Consider the following 22163-nt stretch of genomic DNA (forward strand, 5'->3'; position numbering starts at 1 on the left):
GCGGCTTCTCTCATCTGACACAATATCATTCAATGATGACACCAGTCTCTCTGATGCCACCGAACTTCCAACCAACGACATGTATTTTTTAGCTATAAAAGCCAAGCCTGGCATACAGGTTCTGTTCTGCTCCTAGAATGAAAACGGATCACTTAATCTCGGCAGCAAAGGCTGCTGCAGATATAGAGTCAATCAGAACTGGAACCACTGTTCACCAACTCCAGATCGTGTGAAGACCAAAGAAGGTTTGATTTTAAACTCACTTTAGCTTCTTCATTCTAGATGGAGCAGGAAAAAGAAAGTTTTCCGATTTTGGTAAGATACATCCTAACTTCCGAGACTAAATTGGATGTGACTGTCCCCGCCATAAACGGATTCAGATATAGTTTTTTGAACCTCGGGTCCGTGATTGTAGCATGGCAAAGCAGGGGTTTTCGTAAAAGCTTAGTGCCCCACTCTTGAAGGCTAGTTATAAGCTTTTGGCATAACTTTTGGGCTGTACTAAGGTTGGGCTTGAGGTTTTTTAAAGATCTTTCGATAATAGACACAAGGGGGATAACATGGCTAGCAGTAATGTACTGGGAACCCGAGATCTCCTTTGTGGCCTCATCGAAAGGCGATAAAATTTCAGTAGTCAGATGTAGAGAACAGTAAACCAAAATTATTATACTACTGCTCAACAGAGAGAGCTAAAATAATTCAGGTTCTATTCTCATTGAATATATTATGAGAGTAGAATATAATATGCAATTATTGTATTTAATTAATGATGCAAATTTAATTTACCATTTAAAAATATAATCTTCTAAAATACCCACCAATTTTTCTCTCCTCCCAAACCCAAAAAATTCCCCACCCCAACCATTTCAATTTATAAAAAAATTCCCAAAATCTTTCAAATGGGATTTAAAAAAAATTATATCAACATAAATATTTAACTTAAAAATAAATTGGATAATGCAATTCATCTTTTATTTTTACTACCATCAAAAAAAAATTTATCATGTATTACTTTTAACACGTTTGTATATTTGTATAACAGATACATTTTAACTTATTTAATACTTCCTGTATGGGTGTATCGTTTTTAAAACGTAGGGAAATCCTTGGAGATTCGTATTCATAATCGGTAATTCGATATTCATAGTCAAAACATTATTTTTGGTAATCAGAAAAAGGCATTCTCCCACTTTCAATGTCAAGAGTCAAGTGTGAAAAATAGTACCAGATCGCTTCTTATGTAAATATTACGACTACAAATACCTTTTCAACGAAATATTATAATAAAACTTAATTGTGTCTGGCTGATGTGAGTTTGCACTTTCAGTTTGTTTCTGTATTTATAAAATAAAGTAAAATTTGAATTATGGTTTTTATGGAATAATTACTTGTGAATAATAATTATGATTGGTATCCAAAATATTACCTAACCTAATCCTAATCAAGGTAAAAACCTAATAACCGGTTTTTACTTTAAAAATAAAAAACCGGTTATAACCGGGACAAAAAAACAACCGATAAAACCGGTTATTGCGAAGTAAAAAAACCGGTTTTCGGTTAAAACCGGTAGGTTTTTCCCATCCCTAATTAAAGGGACACACTCATATGGAGGTTGACGGAGTCCATTCTGTTAAAGAGAGAGCCAAAAAGAAAATTGATAAAACAAACACCATGATGGTGCCGTGGGACTGGCAGCAATTTGTCAGGCAGTGTTAATTTAAAGATGTAATTGAAGTATATGATATGAGGTTAAAGGATTTTAAACATTTCAAATCACTATTCGAGAATAATGTAGCGTTAATAAAAAGAAAATAATTATATTTTTTTAATTTAGTTTGATGGCTTTGACCGAGCCAATTAGTCAGACAAATTTAAAGACAAAAAATTTTTACAATCAGAGGAATTAAATAAATTTTTTTTTTGTTTTTTCTTTCCTTTTTTTTTCTTCTTTTCTTTTTTTTTCCTGCGTTAAGATATAACCCGATTCAACATCTCGGAGGCTTACATCTTCTTTTTTGTTTTTTAATTCTTTAATATATTTTTTTAAATTGTATATATATATATATATATATATATATATATATATATATATATATTCTGCTATAATATAATACAATATTTACTTAAATGTAAGGGGTTGGTTTTAAAGCTACAATTTATATCTTATTTTAAATATAATTTTATATTTGAGAAAATCAAATTGTTCAGGTAGACGGGAAGTGGAATTTTTAATATAATAAGATTATCGTAAAATTTGTTTATGTTTACTGATTCGTGGAAACATTCAAGGAAAATATGTAATAGGTTACCTTCTTTTCCACTCCTGCAATTTGGTGACTCCGTGAGATCCAACTTGTACATATGAAAGGGGGTAAGAGCATTATCAGATCTTAATCTGTTTATAACCCTTATGAAATGGCGATTTGATAGAGTATGAAACCATCTTTTTATGGGTATTTCAGGCTGCATTTGTTTCTAATTATTTCCAGTTCTCGTGTTTCGATAATTTGGCTAGGGTATCTGCTATTTCATTGCTCTTAATGCCCGTGTGTCCCTTTATCCATGATATAATAATGTTTTTTCCTAAATTTGTAATTTTATTGTAAATAGTCATAATTTCTAGTTCTATATGATTTAGTTGTTTGGACCTATGTACGTTTGTTAGTCTGTCGACGACACTCTTACTGTCTGTAAATTTTATGCAGCTGTAGGGTTCGTTACTATGTATATAATTTAATGCAAGAAGAATCGCTGTCATTTCAGCAGTGTATATCGATGATTTAGCTGGCAATTTCAATAATTTTTTAAATCCACATTGAATATTAATTAATGCACATCCTACTTTGTTTTGTACTTTAGATCCGTATAGTAAAACTGATAATGTGGCCATTTATGCCGTATAAATGATTGAAAAGCGACTGGATCTAAATTACTGGCCATAAAAAGGTATTAATATGTTTTGAGAAAAGCTCTTCTAAAACATGGGAATACATAGGTGAAACTTGATTTTCATACGTATAGAAAGTATGTCGGCATTGAGATATCCTCAAGTAACTATTTACCAGAAGAGAACAGTTTTTCTTTGTCCAATATTTATGAGTTAGACCTAAAATTAATAAAATATGAATATCCTGTAGTGTAGATAGTTAGTATTTTTCCCTATGGCTCTAGTAATGAATTTATCACTTAAAAACTCTCATCGAAATTTCAGAGGTGATTATCGCCTAAACTTCCATTATATTAACGGGTGTATAATTCAAATATCCTAGACAAAGCCGAAGGAATTTTTTTTTTGTATTTTTAATTTATTTTAATGTGTGTTTGCGGCAGTTCCATACAAATGACAACTATAATCAAAAATGGGACAAATCATAGTACGGTAAAATAAAAGTGCTACATTTGGATTAGCGCCCCAGTTAGTTCTACAAAAGACTCTTAGAATATTCATTGCATTTTCAGACTTTTTTATGACTTGATGGATTTGATCCCTCCATAGAAGTTTTCTGTCTAAATAAGTACCGAGATATTTTATACAATTTTTAATAGGGAATTGAATTTGACCTACTTCCAGATGACCTTGTGGAATTTGATGTTTTCTAGAGAAGATTTCCTCCTTATTGAAGTTCAGTTCATCGGCAAGTACAATTGTCGGATCTGGTGATTCTCTTTTAGAAAACTTTTAGTCTTTTCAAGGGACTTTAAAGATGATAGACTTAAATCGAAATTCTTGTAGAGGAACCAACTGACCAACAGATATTCATCCTGTACGTAAAGCATTACGGCCCATATAATCTAAAAAGTTAAATGACCTACAGACAAGTTTACAGTGGATGCCTCCATGTTTCCATCATTTCTACAAGAATATACCACATGCCTCCTCCACCATATACCTCCAACTATTATAAACGAATAACGAACAACGAACAGTGGAGCAATGTACAGGAAATAAAGTGCCGCATAGGAAAAGCAATAGATCGACGCAAATTCTCGCATTCGCTGACGATATAGTTATAGTGGGCAGAAGTATGAGAGACATGGTGCAGTGTTTTACAAGGCTTGCGGACGCAGCAAGTGAATTAGGACTTGTGGTAAACGAGGAAAAAACCAAATATATGTTGGTTTCTAAAAACCCTCGAAATATCCAAGAAATAATTCAAATTAACAACCATACCTTTGAGCAAGTCAAAGAATTTACATATCTTGGATCGCTAGTAAACGCAACAAACACGACAAGCGACGAAATAAAAAGACGCATAGCAATAGCAAACAGAACTGTTCACGGCCTCCGGAGACATTTAAAAAATAAAAATATAAAACGTGCACTAAAGCTTAATATATACAGGACCTTAATAAGACCAGTTTTGATATATGGGGCTGAAACGTGGATCTTATCTCAAAATGATAAAAGACTTCTTGGTATTTTTGAGAGAAAAATTCTTAGAAAGATTTTTGGGGCCGTAAAAGAAAATGGGCTATGGCGTCGAAGATACAACTTTGAACTGTATCAGTTATACACCGATCCAGATATTGTGAAATTCGTTAAAGTGCAGAGACTTAGATGGGCTGGACACATTGCTAGGATGTCAGATCACGAATACACGAAGAGATTAACATTTTCACAACCAGAGGGCACAAGAAGCAGAGGACGACCACGAATGAGATGGATTGATGATGTGGAAGAAGACCTACAGATTCTAGGGGTTAGAAGATGGAGGGAAGTTGCCAGGAATCGACAGGAGTGGCGACTTCTTTGTGAGCAGGCCAAGATCCACAACGGATTGTCGAGCCACTTATGATGATGATGATAGGAAAGGCAAGAACGGTCTTTAACAAAATGAGCGCCATCTTCAAAAGTCACAACATATCCCTAGATACAAAAATGAGACATTTGAGATGCTATGTTTTCTCTGTGTTGTTGTACGGGGCGGAGGCATGGACGCTTACAGACACCACTATTAAAGAACTTGAAGCATTTGATGTGTGGCTTTATAGAAGAATGCTAAGAATATCATGGACAGCAAGGATCACGAACAAAGAAGTTCTAGAAAAAATGAAGAAGGTACCAGAGATTGTGTTTACGATTAAACGCATAAAATTGCACCGTTACTCCCTGCTGCAGTCTATATTGCAAGGTAAAGTTAAAGGTAAGCGAGGACCCGGTAGAAGGAAAATATCATGGCTGCGGAATTTAAGAACATGGTTTAAGAAAACCTCAACGGAGCTGTTTCGAGCCGCAGCGAGCAATGTCATGATTGCCAATATGATTTCCAACATCCGAAACGGATAGGAACCAGAAGAAGAAGAATACCACATGGAAATAACATCGCTAAATTTTCCAAGCAAAAAGAGCAATAATACTTGTGTGTGCGATATTAGTGAGTAGTTTTCTAAACAAAACTTATACTGAATAATTATAGTTTTTATATTTCTTGTAATATATTATTGTTAATTCAATTCTTACTTATTTTGTATAATATAACATATAAATGTGTAAAATATTCAATGATATACCGCCTTTTACCATTTACTTTATGTGAACCTATCTAATAAAAGGTAAATTTTTTCAAGGGTAAACTAACGTATATTAGTAACTATAATATTATAGAATATTATTTATTAGTAGTGGAAAACAATAAAATATTATCTTCACATCAAAATGATTTAAAGAAGTTTAACTAACTCCACAGTTACTTCATAAATAGTTAAAAAAACTTAAATCGGCTCTACTGTAAAATTAGTAAAATGTTACATACGATAGTTACCTCTGAGGTACAGAAATATTCTCGCTTAGAATTAAAAAAATAGTTTCAAAAATAATCCAGAACAATTAAAGCCAGATCTTACTTATTTTTTTGTTCACTTTCTTAGGCCCGTATCCCTGACAGCTATAATCGTTTCCGTGGAAACTAAAATATCGACAAATCGCCGTTATGACAGATTCTAATTTCAGTAAACTTAACCCAAAAGAGCTTTTACCAGAATACTATTAATTTTATTTACTATATTCGATGGCAGTAACGGACCCTTGTAAAACTCGTGAACCTAAAGTGATAGACAATGCATTAATAGAAAAGTGCATCGATTTACAGTTTCCCAAAGGGGAAGTTGGTCGATTAATGAGAGCAGATGGAATGCCGATGGACCAAATCGAAGAAATGAGATTTGAGTATATGAATATACTTAAAATAGATCATCTATGGGTAAGGAATTTCCTATTTTTAAAGGTTATAGTAAAATTTACATAACTTAGATATACTAAATGGAGTTGAGAGTTGTAATTAATATAATAATTTTGTTATTAGGTACTTAAATCCCTAGTCAAATTAAAATTAAATAATAACTACATAGAGAAAATCGAAAACATGGAATCTTTAATTCATCTAGAAGAGCTAGATCTGTCTTTTAATAAAATTGCAAAAATAGAGAACCTTGATAATTTGACAAAACTGAAGAAATTAAACCTTTTTGACAATTTGATCGAAAAGCTAGAAGGGCTAGATAATTTAAAAGACTTGTCTGTATTCAGTATAGGAAGAAATTTAATTTCAGATAAAAATCAGATATTTTATTTAAGAAGGTTCAATTTGATGTCGTTGAATATGGCTTATAATCCATGCACTGAGGACGAGAATTTTAGGTAAGAGACGCTTGAAAAAAACCATATTTTGTAAACCCATTTGCAAAGTTTTTTTAAATTTATACGTTTTTGAGATTATTCTCCTCAAAGAAGATATTCAAGATGATGGTCACATAATAAGTCGCTTCTGGGAATCTGGAATCTTTTTCCACTTGATCTTCAACCCTCTACTGAATTTTAGGTAAAGACCTACCCTTCATTACTCCATCTTTCTAGATATTAAGCTAGTAGTTTTTTAGAATAATTCAGTATTGTTACTTTTTTTATCCTGAAAGTGTGTTTTTTTAACTATGACGTTTTAACTGCTGTTTATAAAGAATGTTTATTTTTGTCGTTTGCAATAGTTTTTCAGTTATTGAGTATAAAAGATCAGCATTTTTGTGTCTAATTGACCTAAAAAAAACGTTTGACAGAGTACGACTCAAAGATGTAATCAATCTTTTGTATAATAGGGAAGTTCCCCTAAATATTATAAAGACTATCGAAAACATCTACCAAAACAACAAAATGGAAGTCAGAATAAATGGATAACTTACAGAACCTATAAGAATAAGCATCGGAATAAGACAAGGAGATTAATTGAGCCCCATGCTCTTCAATTTGATCATGGATGAAATCATCAAAAGCGTTAACAAAGGAAGAGGATACAGAATGGGAAACAAAGAAATAAAAATACTCTTTTACGCAGACGACGCAATATTGCTAGCCCAAGATGAAGATAGTGTGCACATACTGGTCCGCAGATTCAACATAAGAGCAAAGGAATTTAATATGACAATCCAATCTCAGAAAACTTAAACAATAGTAGTCAGCAAAGAACCAAACAGATGTAAAATAGAAATTGATGACATCAGTATTCAACAAGTAATGGAAATAAAATACCTGGGAATTACATTGTCTATTTATTAAGACCTGGACAAAGAAGTGAGAGATCAAGTACAAAAAGCAAATAGACTAGCAAGATGCCTTAATAACACTATATGGCAAAACAAACACATTAACACTGAGCAATAATGACATATGCCTTAGAAACAAGACCCGACACAGCCATAACGCAAAGGCTACTGAAAACGGCAGAGAGATCGAAAGAGAAGTGAAGACATTAGAAGAAAATGTAACGTACAGTGTACAAACGAATATACATCATCATCATCAGTGGCATTACAGCTCGCTATGAGCCAAAGCCTTCTTCAGAACAATCTTCCATTCGCACATTCCATTCCATAAACGAATATATACAAAATGAAAAAAAAGAATGGAATAACCACATAAGCAGAATGGAGAAGACCCGTGTTGTCAAAATAGCAAGAGATACGTCACCAATCGGCAGAAAAAGTATCGGACGACCGCGCAAAAAATGGAGTGACAACATTCCATAGAGGTATTAATCCGCCAATGAACAAGCAGAATTGCTTATAAAGAGGAAGAAGAAGAAAATGAAAATCATCATCTTAAACATGTTCCTCTAAGTTGGTATAAGAGTCAATACACATTGTTTTCTTGTACTACGTAAACATGCTACATATTCCTAGCATAAAATGTAGTTAATGTGGTTTTCTCTACTTATATCATTTATATTCGCCATACTACTGATACTACTAGTGAAACTAATAGAAATACTGAGAAACAAAGATATAGACAGACGAGACTTACGAATCATTATCAATCTGTATTGGAATCAAAAGGCCAATATAAAGATAGAAGAACAAAAGTCCGAAAATATAGATATAAAGAGAGGAGTAAGACAGGGCTGTGTTCTGTCACCATTACTGTTTAACGTGTACAGTGAAGCCATATTCCAGGAAGCGATAGCGGATCTGGGTGATGGAATCTCTGTAAACGGAAGAATAGTAAATAACATAAGATTCGCTGATGACACCGTTATAATGGCAGACACCCTGGAATCGCTACAAGAATTGGTAAATAGAATTAACGATTATTGCATTAGATACGGACTAAAAATAAATAAGAGAAAAACTAAATTCATGATTGTCTCAAAAACGCAACATGGAAATGAAAGATTAACGATAGAGCAAACCCAAATAGAAAAAGTAGAGACATATAAATATCTGGGAACCTGGGTTGATGACAAAAATGACCAAAGCAGAGAAATCAAAGTCCGAATTGAAACTGCAAGGCAAGCATTTGTGAAAATGAAGACAATGCTTACCAACAGAGACCTTCAGTTGCATCTCAGATTGAGGGCTCTAAGATGTTACATATTTTCTATCTTACTATACGGAATGGAAGCTTGGACATTGAAGAAACAACACATAAGGAAAATAGAAGCGTTCGAAATGTGGTGTTACAGAAGAATATTAAAAATTCAGTGGGTTCAAAGGATTACCAATGCTGAGGTACTACGACGTCTAAATAAGCAGTTAGAAATTATGAACAGCATAAAAAGAAGAAAACTAGAATATTTGGGTCACATAACCAGAGGAGAAAAATATGAGCTGCTGAGAATTATTATGCAAGGAAGGATCCAAGGAAGAAGAAGCATAGGAAGAAGACGCATCTCCTGGCTGAAAAACCTTAGAGAATGGTTTAACTGTAGTTCACTACAACTTTTCAGAGCAGCAGCTAACAAAGTGACCATATCCAACCTCCGATAGGAGATGGAACTTTAAGAAGAAGAAGTGATACTACAATGACTATACTGAACAGATTCTGGGTATTACTGCCAGATAAATAGACATAATTGCCATTCTGCGTTCTAAAATGATTTTTTCCTAACCAGTGTATTTCAGCTAGTTCAGCAACTTTAATGTTGTTTCTTGTCAGTTCTCTTATTAGTTGCTAGCTTACCAGTATATATTTTTAGCTCTTTCACGTTCCGTGCACCGATATTTGTTATGTGTCTTAATTGTAACTTCTGTGAATCTGTAGCTGAATTTCTACACAATGCCCTATCACTAGCAGTCGCGTGAGCTATAGCTAATTTTTCACTCCTCAACACAGACTCACGATAGCGCCGGTGGTCACTCGGAGTAAGTTACAACATCTAACAGTGAAATCAACTGCATCACAAAAGAACAATGTGGCATACGTACCCACAAAAAATTTTCAGATTCAAACTAAATTCATTTTACATGTGTTCAATTGGAATTTACTTCAATGCTAAAACGTAATATTAATTTTACTACTTCGCGACCTTGTATAAACAATGCAGGTCGCATTTTTAACGCGACAGGTAGATATTCAGAGTCCACCTGACACAGTTAAAATGTAGAGTGACCTGACCTGGTTCAACTATACAGTGTTAAGTTTTCTTCTTCTTCTTCCTTCTTGTATGTAGGCTTTAAAGCCTGTTTCTTTTTCAATATTAGCCTCCTAAATTGTTTAAATTATCGCACCAACTTTTTGTTGGTCTGTCAATACTTCTTCGTCCATTTGGTGACTTATCTCGTGCTATTCGTACTGTCCTATCCTCTGCCATTCTACTATTGTGTTCGTTCTACTTCCGTTTTTGTTTTGTCACCGATCCATTAATGTCTTCTATATTACATGATCTTCTTATGTTTTCGATTCTGTCCCTATCCAATAGACATTTCCCTGATATTCGTCGAACTATTTTCATCTCTGTTGTTTCTAGTAGTCGTTTCGTTTTAGATGTGTTAGGTCTTGTCTCCGCCGTGTATGTTATTATAGGTCTAATTGCTGCTTTATAGATTCTCGCAGTAAGATAATAGCAACAGAGATGGAATGATTGCGAAGATGCTGCAGAGTAACAAGAATGGATAGGAGAAGTAATGACGAAATAAAGCAAAGAACATCAATAGAAACAGACATACTAACATATATAGAACAAAAAAGACTAAAGTGGTATGGACATGTAAGAAGAGCTAGCGACAGCAGATGGATAAAAAGAATAACCGAATGGAGCCCCATAGGAAGGAGGAAAAGAGGACGACCCCGAAAATCCTGGAGGAACGAAGTAGACGACGCCATGAGTAAGAGAGGACTAAACGATGGAGAATGGAACAACAGAGAGAGATGGAAACGGTTGAGCGAGGGAAGGCAGTGAATACTGTAGAATCCCTAAATATATATATATATATATATATATATATATATATATATATATATATATATATATATATAGATTCTCGTTTTTGTATCTTGTCTTAGATGTTTGTTCTTCCAGATTGTATCATTAAGAGATCCTGCCGCTTTATTTGCTTTTAAGCTTTGTTGGCATAATTCTTTTTCAACATCTCCGTAACTAGTTATATCTATTCTCAGATAAGATATATATCTATTCTCAGACTTAAACCTTACTTCCTGCTTTATTATTTTTCCATCAATTTCGATTGTGGGTATTTAGATGTTGTCATACATTTGGTTATTTTTTGTAGCTTGCGTTTAAATCTTCGATGTCGTTTACTTGTTTGAGCTGTATCTTCTGTGTTAGTCTCCTTTGGTACATTTCTCTTGTAGAGTCGTTCCACAGTGACTTTACATTTAATTTTTTCTCGGTGATTTCCTTAAGTAAATGTTTTGGTGTTATTTTCATTCTTATTTTTGCTAGTACTAGTGTTCACTCCCTGCGTCTGCTGGGTTTAAAGTTCGGATATCTAGAATCTGCTTTGGGTGAAATTTCTAAAAGTGATTATAAAATTAATCATATATTTGTGCCCCCTGGAGTTTTCAAATGTATATTTATACTGAAGGTTATGGTCAAAAAATGTTTTATTGATTCTCAGTTCGTTAAAAGCAGAGATATTAGCCATGCGTCTTCCATTTGTGTTGACATGGTTTTCAATAAATCTTTGTTTTACTTCTGAAACTATTTTATTTCCGATTCGGGCATTAAAGTCACTCATAAGAATTAAGGGTTTTTCATGAGGTATTTCATTCAGGATGGTTTGCAATTGTTCGTAGAATGCCTCTCGTTCCCCCTTGGGTTTGCAGTCCACGTGGCTATAGATATATATGACATTTAGTTTTTGGCATTCCATTGTAATGTTTATATAACGGCAGTTATTTATGTTCTCTTTAAATTTTTTACGGACAAGTATACCTACGCCTGCTCGTGCTCGGTCTTTTTTCTTCACTCCACTGTATGCTAGAAAATATTGGTTACTAGTCTCTTGGTCCTTTACCTTTCTTCTTGGTTTCGTGGATTGCACAAATGTCTATGTTCTTATTTATCAGTTCTTCTATTATCCCTTGGTCTTTGCTGTCGAAAGAAGTGATGTTCCATGTTGCTAATCTGATTGTGGGCTTATTTTTCCTTTTCGTTGTTCTTTGCTTTGTGTGGTTCGTCATCTTAGGTTCCGTCTGGTTTCGAGGCTATATATCGGTTCTTTGAGCCTTGTTTTCTTTTACAATTGATAGGATGCTAACCTGGCCTATCAACCCTCCTCTTTTACTTGGGCTTGGGACCAGCTTTGGGCATGAACGTGACTTCTGAGCTTCAATTCACCCAGTCCTCGCGCTTATAACCCCCAGGCAGAGTGTTATATAATAGTGAGTGAAATTATATAATAAATTAAAAGTACAATCCGTCTTTCTTTTGAGAAAAGTGCACATGAAAATTCAGTTGGGCTAATGTAGCTGGTTCTACTATTATGACTCTGCATGTGGTATTCCAATAATAAAACCATCCAGGATTGTTTCCTGTGCTCTCTAACTGTTAACTAGAGGTCGCAGCCGTCGTCTGTGCTACAAAATTCTTTGTAGTTGCCCAAACGCAAATATCTATTCAAATCGGCCTTTAGATTCTGCTTTGACAATTTGATTTTTTGTCCTATATATACATACATTTTAACCTTTCTGTTCTATCTGTTTTGTATCAGAAAATTTCATTTATAAGTATAGTCCAGTCAACTACATTTTATTTGACTCCTCTATACTGTTAAATAAAAAAATAAATTTTTAATGATTTTTTTATACTGGAATTTTTTATTTAATTTTAGATTATTCATAGCTGCTTTCTTGCCGAATTTAGATTATTATGAATATAAAAGAATTTCTAACAACGAAAGAAAACAAGCTGAAACATTGTATAAGCTGGACGTTCGCGACCTTGAAAAATTAGAAGATGTGGAATTTGCAGCAATTCGCGCAAAACAAAAAGAGATTGCTGACGCTGAACTTCACTCAAAAGCCTTCGTTGAATATATGAACAGTAGACACTTGTTTGATGAAATGTATAAAAATGATGATGAAGGTAAATTTGTCCATTATTTTGTCTTGACATCCTTTCTCTAAATCCCAGCCTGCATTTTTGTTTCCTTTTTGTTTATTGTTTTACAAGTTTAGCATCAGTGTAGGTGTTTTTCTTTCTTATGCCATTTTACTGATGTTTGTAAATCCAATAGTTTCAATAATTTTACCTAATCTATTCATTAGTGTTAGGTGAAGAAAAATATTAATTTGATGCAGAATATAATGAGAGTGTCACTTTTAGATTTCATGTTTCGCCTTGTAGTCCTTTTCACAATTATCTTCTTCTTCGCGTGCCATATTAGAGTTATCTGAAGTTGACGATCACCATTGTAAAGGCTCCTCGATCTTCTGGTACATGTAATATAATCTGTTCATTAGTGTTAGATAAAGAAAAATACTAATTGGATGCAGAACATAATGACAGTGCCACTTTTAGATTTCATGTTTCGCCTTGTGTCCTTTTCACAATTATCTTTTTCTTCGTGTGCCATATCAGAGTTATCTGAAGTTGACAATCACCATTGTAAAGGCTCCTCGATCTTCTGCTATATGTAATATGTGTCCTGCATTTGATATCTCAGACCATTCACGAATGTTTGTTTTTTAACCAAGTAACCTGTTTTCTTCCTACACCTCCAGCCGTCTATTTTGCCTTGAAGGTTTAGTCCCAGATAAGACATTTTCCGAAGTTTAACAGTCTTTACCACTTCTCTATCTTTTTTGACCCTCCTTATTAGTTTTTCTTAATGTTTAAGGTATCTTCAGCATCTGTCTATGAATCCACATTTCCAATGCTTTAGTTCTGTTCATACTTGATACTTTTAGTGTCCATACTTCTGTTCCATACAAAAGTACAGACCAAATATAGCACTTAACCATTCTTTGCCTTAATTCTAAACTAAGATGATTATTGCAAAAAAAATATTATTTTAATTTTTTAAAGGTAGTTTTAGTAACTGCTATTTTTCGTTTTATTTTTATGCCTGGATCTAGTTGGTCCATTGTGACAGTTTCCAAATAAGTAATTTTGTAAACTTTTTTATTTTAAACTATATTTAATTTTTGTATAGGTGTTTGTTCTTCCAGGTTGTGTCATTAAGAGATCCCGCCGCTTTACTTGTTTTTAAGCTTTGTTGTCGTACTTCTTCTTCAACATCTCCGTAACTAGTTATATCTATTTCCAAATGTCTAAACCTTGATTCCTGCTGTATTATTATCCCATCACTTTCAATTTTAAATCGTAGTGGGTAATTAGATGTTGTCATTCTTCTTCTTTGAGTACCGTGCCCAAGTTTTAGGCGTGGGTAGTTTCCATGACGATTTGCCGATATCTTTCTCGATCTTGCGCGGCATATAATAATTCATTTGCGGATAAGTCAGTCCATTGACGAAGGTTTCGTAGCAATGAGTATTTCTTCCTACCAATTCCTCTTTTTCCGTCAATCTTTCGTTTGAGTATCAACTGCACTATCCTGTATCTGCTTCCTCTCATTATATGCCCCAGATGTTGTCATACATTTGGTTTTTTCTGCTAATATTATCATACTGTATTTCTTTGCTATTGTATCGAAGTTGTTTGTTAATCTTTGGAGCTCTCTTCTGTCTCGGCGATTGAGAAATACACCCTAGGGAATATTCTAGCATTTATATTGAAATTAAAACCTAACTATAGCCTCATGTTTTCTCAATATTTTGTTTTTTGATTCATTCGCTTCTGTTGGATAATACAAAAGTTAGGTAGTTTAACAACTAGCCATGTTTTTCATCAATACAGACAATTTAACTCACCAGCAAAATTAACACCACCACCTTTATTATTGTTTTGTTTTATTAAATTTCTAATTAAAATTAACAATTAAAATTGTAATTTTATATCATTGTAAGCGAATATTGTTTAAGTTAAAAGTTTAGTGCTTATTTATTGTTTGTGATTTTAAAAATGCCACTCGTTCCAACTGATGCTGCTAGGGCAGTGGCTATAGTTGATGCTGGTTACAGTCAACGTCATATCGCTGGTGTACTCGATGTACCCAGAACCACAATACAAGATACCATCAGACGATTTCGGGAGACAGGATCGTACAACCGCAGGCAAGGTCAAAGCCGAAAACTATGCACTTCAGTTCGAGATGACCGCTTCATTGTCACTAAAGTATTGAGAAATCGCTTTTGCACCGCTCCTGAAGCTCGTAGGTGGTTTTTTTTAGGTGAGAAACGTTAGTGTGAGTAGACAAACGATTAGAAGAAGACTTTCGGGAATAAACTTAAGGGCTTTTCGTCCAGCTCGCGCACCACAACTGCTCCCACAACACCGTAGGGCTAGACTTCATTTTGCGCGAGAATATGCTAATTGGACTATGGCGGAATGGAAGAATATACTGTTCTCAGATGCGAGCAGAATAGCTCTAAAATGTGTCTGTAGGCGTCAAAATGAAAGGTTTGCTGCATGCGCTATAACTGAAACAGTGGCTTACCTAGGAGGTTCAATAATCATTTGGGGAGCTATTTCTTACGAAGCGCGTACTGATCTTGTTGTGTTCGGTAGAGGCCAGTGTGAATGCCCAAGTATACGTGCAAGAAGTTCTCCAAGACCATGTCATGCCTTTTGCACCATTCATTGGTGATAACTTCAGACTAATGTATGACAATGCACGTGGCCATACAGCAAGATCTACCCGTGAGTATCTTAATGAGGTCGGGATTCAAGTTCTACCATGGCCAGCACACAGTCCCGATCTTAACCCAATTGAGCATATCTGAAACAACCTTAAAAGATGGATAAGAGCAAGAGTACCAGCCCCTGCATCCTTTTAAGAGCTAAAGACAGCTGCGGTAGAGGGGTGACACAATATCCCCCAATCTGATATCCAGGATATCATGAATGGATTGCCAAATCGGCTCCAAGAAGTCACAAGGGCTAGAGGCGGCAACACTAATTATTGATACCCAATTTTTTTTAATTAGACTTTGATTTCCAAAATATTGTTAATTTGAATTTTCTTCGAAGATTTTATTCATTGAATTTTTACTGTAACAAATGACTTTTTTTCAAAAAGATAATTTTTTCTCTTCCGCGGAAATAAAAATTGATAAAAAACATATCTAGTTGTAAAAGCACCTAACTTTTGTATTATCCAACATAAGCGGATTAAACAATCAAACAAAATGTTGAGAAAGCATGAGGCTATAGTTGCGATTTAATTTCAGTATTCTACAAATGCTAGAATATTCCACAGGAAGATGCAAACTTTAAGAAAAATAAACACAGTTTGATTCGTACACCCGGTATACAATGAAAATTTACCTGTTTAGCAACAATATTATTATAAAAATATTGTCAAGGAATAAGGCTATAACATATTAAGGAAATCACTTAAATCGGACAACAGGTTTAGGAGATATAAGAAATCAAAAATTACCCATTTTTAAGGTGGCCGGTTAATTTTGGCCCAGAGTGTATTTAAAAACCTGTAAGATTTTATTTGTGGTTAGGAATATTCAACATTGTGATAGTGACATAAAATGTCGTTTTTGATCATGGAAAAATTAAGATTCTAATTCATAATGCTACGATCCTCAGACGGCAAATCAAATGAAATCCGTATTACCTCAATTGAGACTTCAGATGGCCGTATTTTTGATATTCCAGACAATAATCAGCTAATAAAATTTGATTTTAAGGAAAAAAATAAAATTAATAGTTCAAATGAAATAAAAAATAAATATTTAATAAATTCCAATGAACATTTTGAAGAGACAAACTATAAAATTCATGAAAACCATTTAGATTGTGCTTAACAATCAATAATAAATGAATTAATATGTGAAAACAAATCTGTCTTTTCAAAGACAAATATGATGCAAGGACAGTGAATGATTGTAAACCACACATTGATTTATTAGAAAAGAAATATTGCAGCAAAAGGCCATATCGAACCACAGTTGATGATAAAAAGGGGATTGAGAAACAAATCGCATTGCTACTAGATAAGAATCTAATAGAAGAATCTTACAGTACCTACTTTTGCAGCACCAGTTACATTAGCTTATAAAAGAGATGAAAATACAAAGTCAAGATTCTGCATTGATTTCAGAGACCTCAATATAATTGTAGTGCCCCAATCACAATCGTTTTCACTTATAAAGTATTTAATGTTATAATGTTAAAGACAAAAAATTGCAAATTTTTCTCAACACTGTACATAAACTCTGCTTTTTGGTTATTCCCTATGCGTATTACAGATAGATACAGAACTGAATTTGTCACACCAGAAGGACACTTTCAATGGACTTCTTAACCATTAGGATTAAAACATCTCCAGCAATATTCCAAAGAATAATGTGTAACATAATAGGAAAACACAACTACATAGATGAGATATTCAGTTATTCCACATCATTCCAGGAACATATCAGACATCTAGCACAATTGTTTAAAGCTATTTAAAGTGAAATATTGAGATTAAAATTTATAAAATGCATGTTTGTAGCTGATACAGTAAAATACTTGGGTAATGTAATACAAAATAAGTGTGTAAAATTACTGAAGGACAACTTAATTTCAATAAAAAACTTTCCAATACCAAAAACATAGAAAAATGTTAAACAGTTTCTAGGAAAGATAAATTTTTATCATAAATATGTGCCAAACATAGCAATAAAAATGGATCCTTTGCACAACCTTCCAAGAAAAGTCAACCATTTAATTGGACTTAAGAATGCCAAAAAACATTTAAAGATTTAAAAAATATATTGATAACTCAACCTGTACTTACTATCTTCGATCCTACCCTACCGATATTTATATGCTGATGCTAGTTTACTGGGAATAGCAGGGGTGCTAAATTAACCACAGGAAAACAATGAAGAAATATCAGTGGCCTATTTCTCAAAGAAACTAAATGACGTACAGAAGAGGAAAAAGGCTATATACCTGGAGTGCCTGACAATAAAAGAATGTGGTAAATATTGGCTACATTACTTAATAGTTACGAAATTGACTGTTTTTTCTGAACACAAGCCATTGGAGAATATAGATATAAAGTCTAGAACGGATGAAGAATTAGGTGATTTAACATTTATTATTTATCACAATATGATTTTGTAGTTAAATACTGGCCTGAAAAATATAACTTAGAACTCTTAATAACTCTTGAAGATATTTTGCAAGACCAAGAAAAAATGATAATATAAAAAATAATAATAACTTATTATTTTTCATGGAAACAAAAAAATCATGCTTACAGAAGATTATAGCATTCGATTTTTAAAAATGTTTAAAAACAGACAAGTAAACAAATCAAAAGCACTAGGTAAATTTGGATTAATGTCACATTTGGGCCCAGCCACAAAATCTTTAAAAATTATTTCCATAGACACAATTGGAGGTTGTGGAAGTTCTTGAACTACCAAAAAATATTTACATCTTCTAGTAGATCACTTTACACGATAAGCATATAAAAAATATAAAAAAGGAACAAAAACTGCCTGGACAACAATAGCACAAGAATGTGTGCGCAAATACAATGAAACAGAGCATACTATCGCTGGTTTCGTATTATCATACTTAATGCATGGCAAAAATGTTGCCAATTGAACTAAAAAAAATAACCTTCTGAGAAAGATTGGATAAATAATAGAAATATTGCCCTAGATAAAATGATAAAATCTCATAATTATAATAAACAAATTTATGACAAAAACCGTAACAGAAAAACTTGATGAATTGAAAATAGGAGCCTATTACAGAAAAATTGTCTAATTACAGAATAAACGTGAACCGAAGAAAATTAGAGTGCAATCTATTCCATATATCTAAGCCGACTCCAATCTTAACACTTGAAGACGAAGAACAAGATGAAGAAATGGAGACGATTACTAAACTTTTGCAAACATGAATATTTTCTCCCGCTTTTTTAACGAGCACATTAGCTGGAACATTAGCCACAGACACTTCTGTCATCTATATATTAAAAAATATAATTGTGTAAATAATGTTAATAAATCATGTTTTAATAAATCTTTGATTTCAGAAACTCAGTTGTGTTACTAATTATTATATCACTACTATATATATATATATATATATATAACTATATATATATATATATATATATATATATAACTATATATATATATATATATATATATATAACTATATATATATATATATATATATATATATATAACTATATATATATATATATATATATATATATATATATATATATATATATATATATATATATGTGAAAAAAAATAAGAGTGAGTGGTATAATGATTCGCGCGGCGTTGAACTTGTTAAAATAGTAGCAAACTCTTCACTTTTCAGGCAAGGCTCTTCTAGCAATTGGTACAGAAGAACTCGACCAAATTTATAAAGATTTCGAAACAAACTTTATTGCCTGTTGCATTCAAATATTCGAAATCGGACAAAGACAGTACGACCTGCGATGCGAGGAAATAGAAATGTTTACCAGAAGTACAGACAATGCTAAAAAGGAGAACCAGCAAGAGAGTATTACGCATATGGAATCCTTTATCGAAGCTAAGCAAGAGCACTTTTCTAAAGTTAAAATATTACAGATGCAGCTGGATGATGCTATAATTGATGACATGACATATGTCGACAAGGTATGATCTAACCTTAATAAATAATAAAATCTTTTTCATTGTACACCTCGTGGCATTTGTAGTGTTGAAAATTGCTAGCTTTCCGGTTTTTTCCTTTTTAATTTTTTTATTTCAAGGTCTTACTATCTCCATGTTTTAGATATATTTATATTGTTCTTTTTCCATAAACTACATTTTATTAGTGTTTTATTTATCAGCATAATTTCCACTTTTTAACCCTTTACTGCATAGCGTTGCTTTCAGGTAACATCAATCATAAATTCAGTTATAAAACTAATCTTTAACCTTTTAGTGATTTTAAAGTTCATAATGTTTAGTCAAAGATACATTTTATCAAACTGATCACGCAAAAGTTTTCAGATGTTTTCGTCAGTCATTTGTTATGGTCAGCATATCTAATATTGTTAACGGCTACACTATTTAAATTATACAAGTTAAAGAGTAAAGGCGGTAGTATACAGCCTTGTCTCACTCTTCGTTTTATATTTAGTTCATCAGACAGTTCTTGTTTAACTTTTATTCTTGCCACTTGATGCCAGCAATTAAAAAGTAATATTTGATGTTTGACATGCAATTAACATCTTTGGTTTTGGTTAAACTAAGATGTTGTCTTCAATTTTATATATATTAACAAATCATCGTCTTATCTTAACTGGACTTAATTCTCTAATTTAGGTTGAAATTTACTCTGAAACTTTTGATAAACTTCTCCACGAGTCCTGGAAAAATCTCATGAAATTAGAACTGCAATTATTCGAACAGCTTGAAGAAGTCAATCAAACCTTTGAGCATAATTTAACAGAAATGGTTAATACATTTATAGAAGAATGTCAGGCTGTTTTTACCAATATTAGAGATATTGAAAGTGTTTACACCGAAAATTTGTCTGAAGCATGTAACAGTTTTTTGACAGCTGTTAACATTGGTGAAGTTGAGGTAAGTGTCTTGTGATCATATTTTAAATTTGGCGAATATTATTTACTAAAGTTATTAAAAATTGATTCATACAGGCTCAACAAAAACTTGGACGTAGAGTGTTAAAATTAAGTCACAAAGTAAGCGACAAACAACTTATGGAAGTGTTGAAAGCAAAACAAATAGACTAAAATGACAATGAGATATAAAAATTCTATATTCATATTTCACATCACAAGAAGAGGAAATCAAAATTAAAAAAGAGGTGAGGCAGGTCTGTGTGCTGTCACCACTTCTCTTTAAAGTATACTCTGAGATATATACAATGACGATTCCTGGCATTACTAAAAATAATCATTACTACATAGTGCCATTTTCTCGTCAAAGCCAATAAACCATTCCTTACACACGATTGTTGTCATTCAAGCATTTTCATTGAAACTCTATTTTACGCATCTAAAACACCTTGCCCTTTTTGTTTTTCCAATAATAAAAAGTGGCAATTCATGACTTCCATCGGAATTTACACAACACATAATCGTCTCAATCAATTGGAACTTTTGCGCCTACAACTTTGTTCCCTGGAAAACAAAAGGTGTCATACGGAGTAGCTCGGTAATAAAGTGAAGTTTCGTCATAATTTTTGTAGATTAAAGAAAACTGAATGCAAATCGGTTTTCCGATTTATTATAATTTACTGATTCAGTTCCCTCATTAAATACTATATTTCTAGTACAACTTTGCAATTTTTTATATTTCAGGTACCAGATGTCCTAAAAAACATCATGAATGACAAGGAAAACTTAGTTAATGCGATCGGTGCAACTCACGATATACACATGCAAGTGATCGATGATAGAGAAGACACACTAATGAGTAGAGCAAGAACGTGGCTGGATACTTTTATCAAAGACCTTTATGATGAAGAGATTAAGAGAAATAGATACAAAATATTAGAGGTGAACCACTTTCTCGACATTCAAAGGGAGGAATTTGATGATATTATTACGTTGCCCCCGTCACTTATACAGAAAGATGAGATGGAGGATGATTAAACATTTTTGATTCTCGTATATTTGCAATTTTAATAAATAATATATATTAAAAGAAGTTTTACTTATACTATTTAATTATATCTTTTATCCATAAAAACACAATGTAAAAGGATTACAAATATTAATTTATCTGAATAAGCAGTTTTTGAAAAAGATTTGATAGAATGTATTTTTATGTTGACGTCTATAGTAAGGTCTCTTTTTTTGCGGATTATTTTTATGTGCTATTAAAGTTATGCGGTTTGTATTTCATTAAAAAATTTATACAAAAATTTTATTATAATTTTTACTAAACTATTATAACTATTATAATTAAATGTTAACTAATCACATCAAGATGTCTGTAAAGTGGGAGTTTGAAATTTGGAGATTTCTGGTTACATGATGATTGCGAGTTTCGCATTGAAAGGTATAACCTGTTATTATTTTCTACTTAGCGGTGCTTTGTTTTATAAGTTGTTTAAAATTTCGCTGATTCCAAGTTGCAGTAAAAGAATTTTCAGTTTGAAATATTTTACGTGAGTGTCGTAAGGTTTTATTTTTCATTCTTCTTCTTCTTCTTTAAGTGCCCTGTCCGTTGCGAACGTTGGCTATTAACATGGCAATTCTGATCTTGTTTGCGGCGCTTCTGAATAGTTCGACCGATGTGAGCCCGAACCACTTCCTCAGATTTTGGAGCCACGAATGTCTTCTCCTGCCTGGCCCTTGCTTACTGTCTATTTTTCCCTGGACAATCAATTGCAGTAGAC

General features: G+C 32.9%; 1 protein-coding gene across 1 annotated transcript; it reads left to right on the forward strand.

Moving 5' to 3' along the window:
* The first annotated feature begins 5902 nt into the window (after positions 1 to 5902).
* On the forward strand, positions 5903 to 21449 carry LOC140435517 (dynein regulatory complex subunit 3-like). Its single transcript, XM_072524257.1, has 6 exons — positions 5903 to 6200; positions 6303 to 6637; positions 12559 to 12812; positions 19143 to 19444; positions 20120 to 20380; positions 21121 to 21449. Exons 1-6 carry the CDS (start codon positions 6009 to 6011, stop codon positions 21412 to 21414), a joined length of 1638 nt encoding a protein of 545 aa, XP_072380358.1. The 5' UTR covers positions 5903 to 6008; the 3' UTR covers positions 21415 to 21449.
* Positions 21450 to 22163: the final 714 nt, after the last annotated feature.

The sequence above is a fragment of the Diabrotica undecimpunctata genome, chromosome 3 (genome assembly GCF_040954645.1).
Source record: "Diabrotica undecimpunctata isolate CICGRU chromosome 3, icDiaUnde3, whole genome shotgun sequence".
Classification (NCBI taxonomy): domain Eukaryota; kingdom Metazoa; phylum Arthropoda; class Insecta; order Coleoptera; family Chrysomelidae; genus Diabrotica; species Diabrotica undecimpunctata.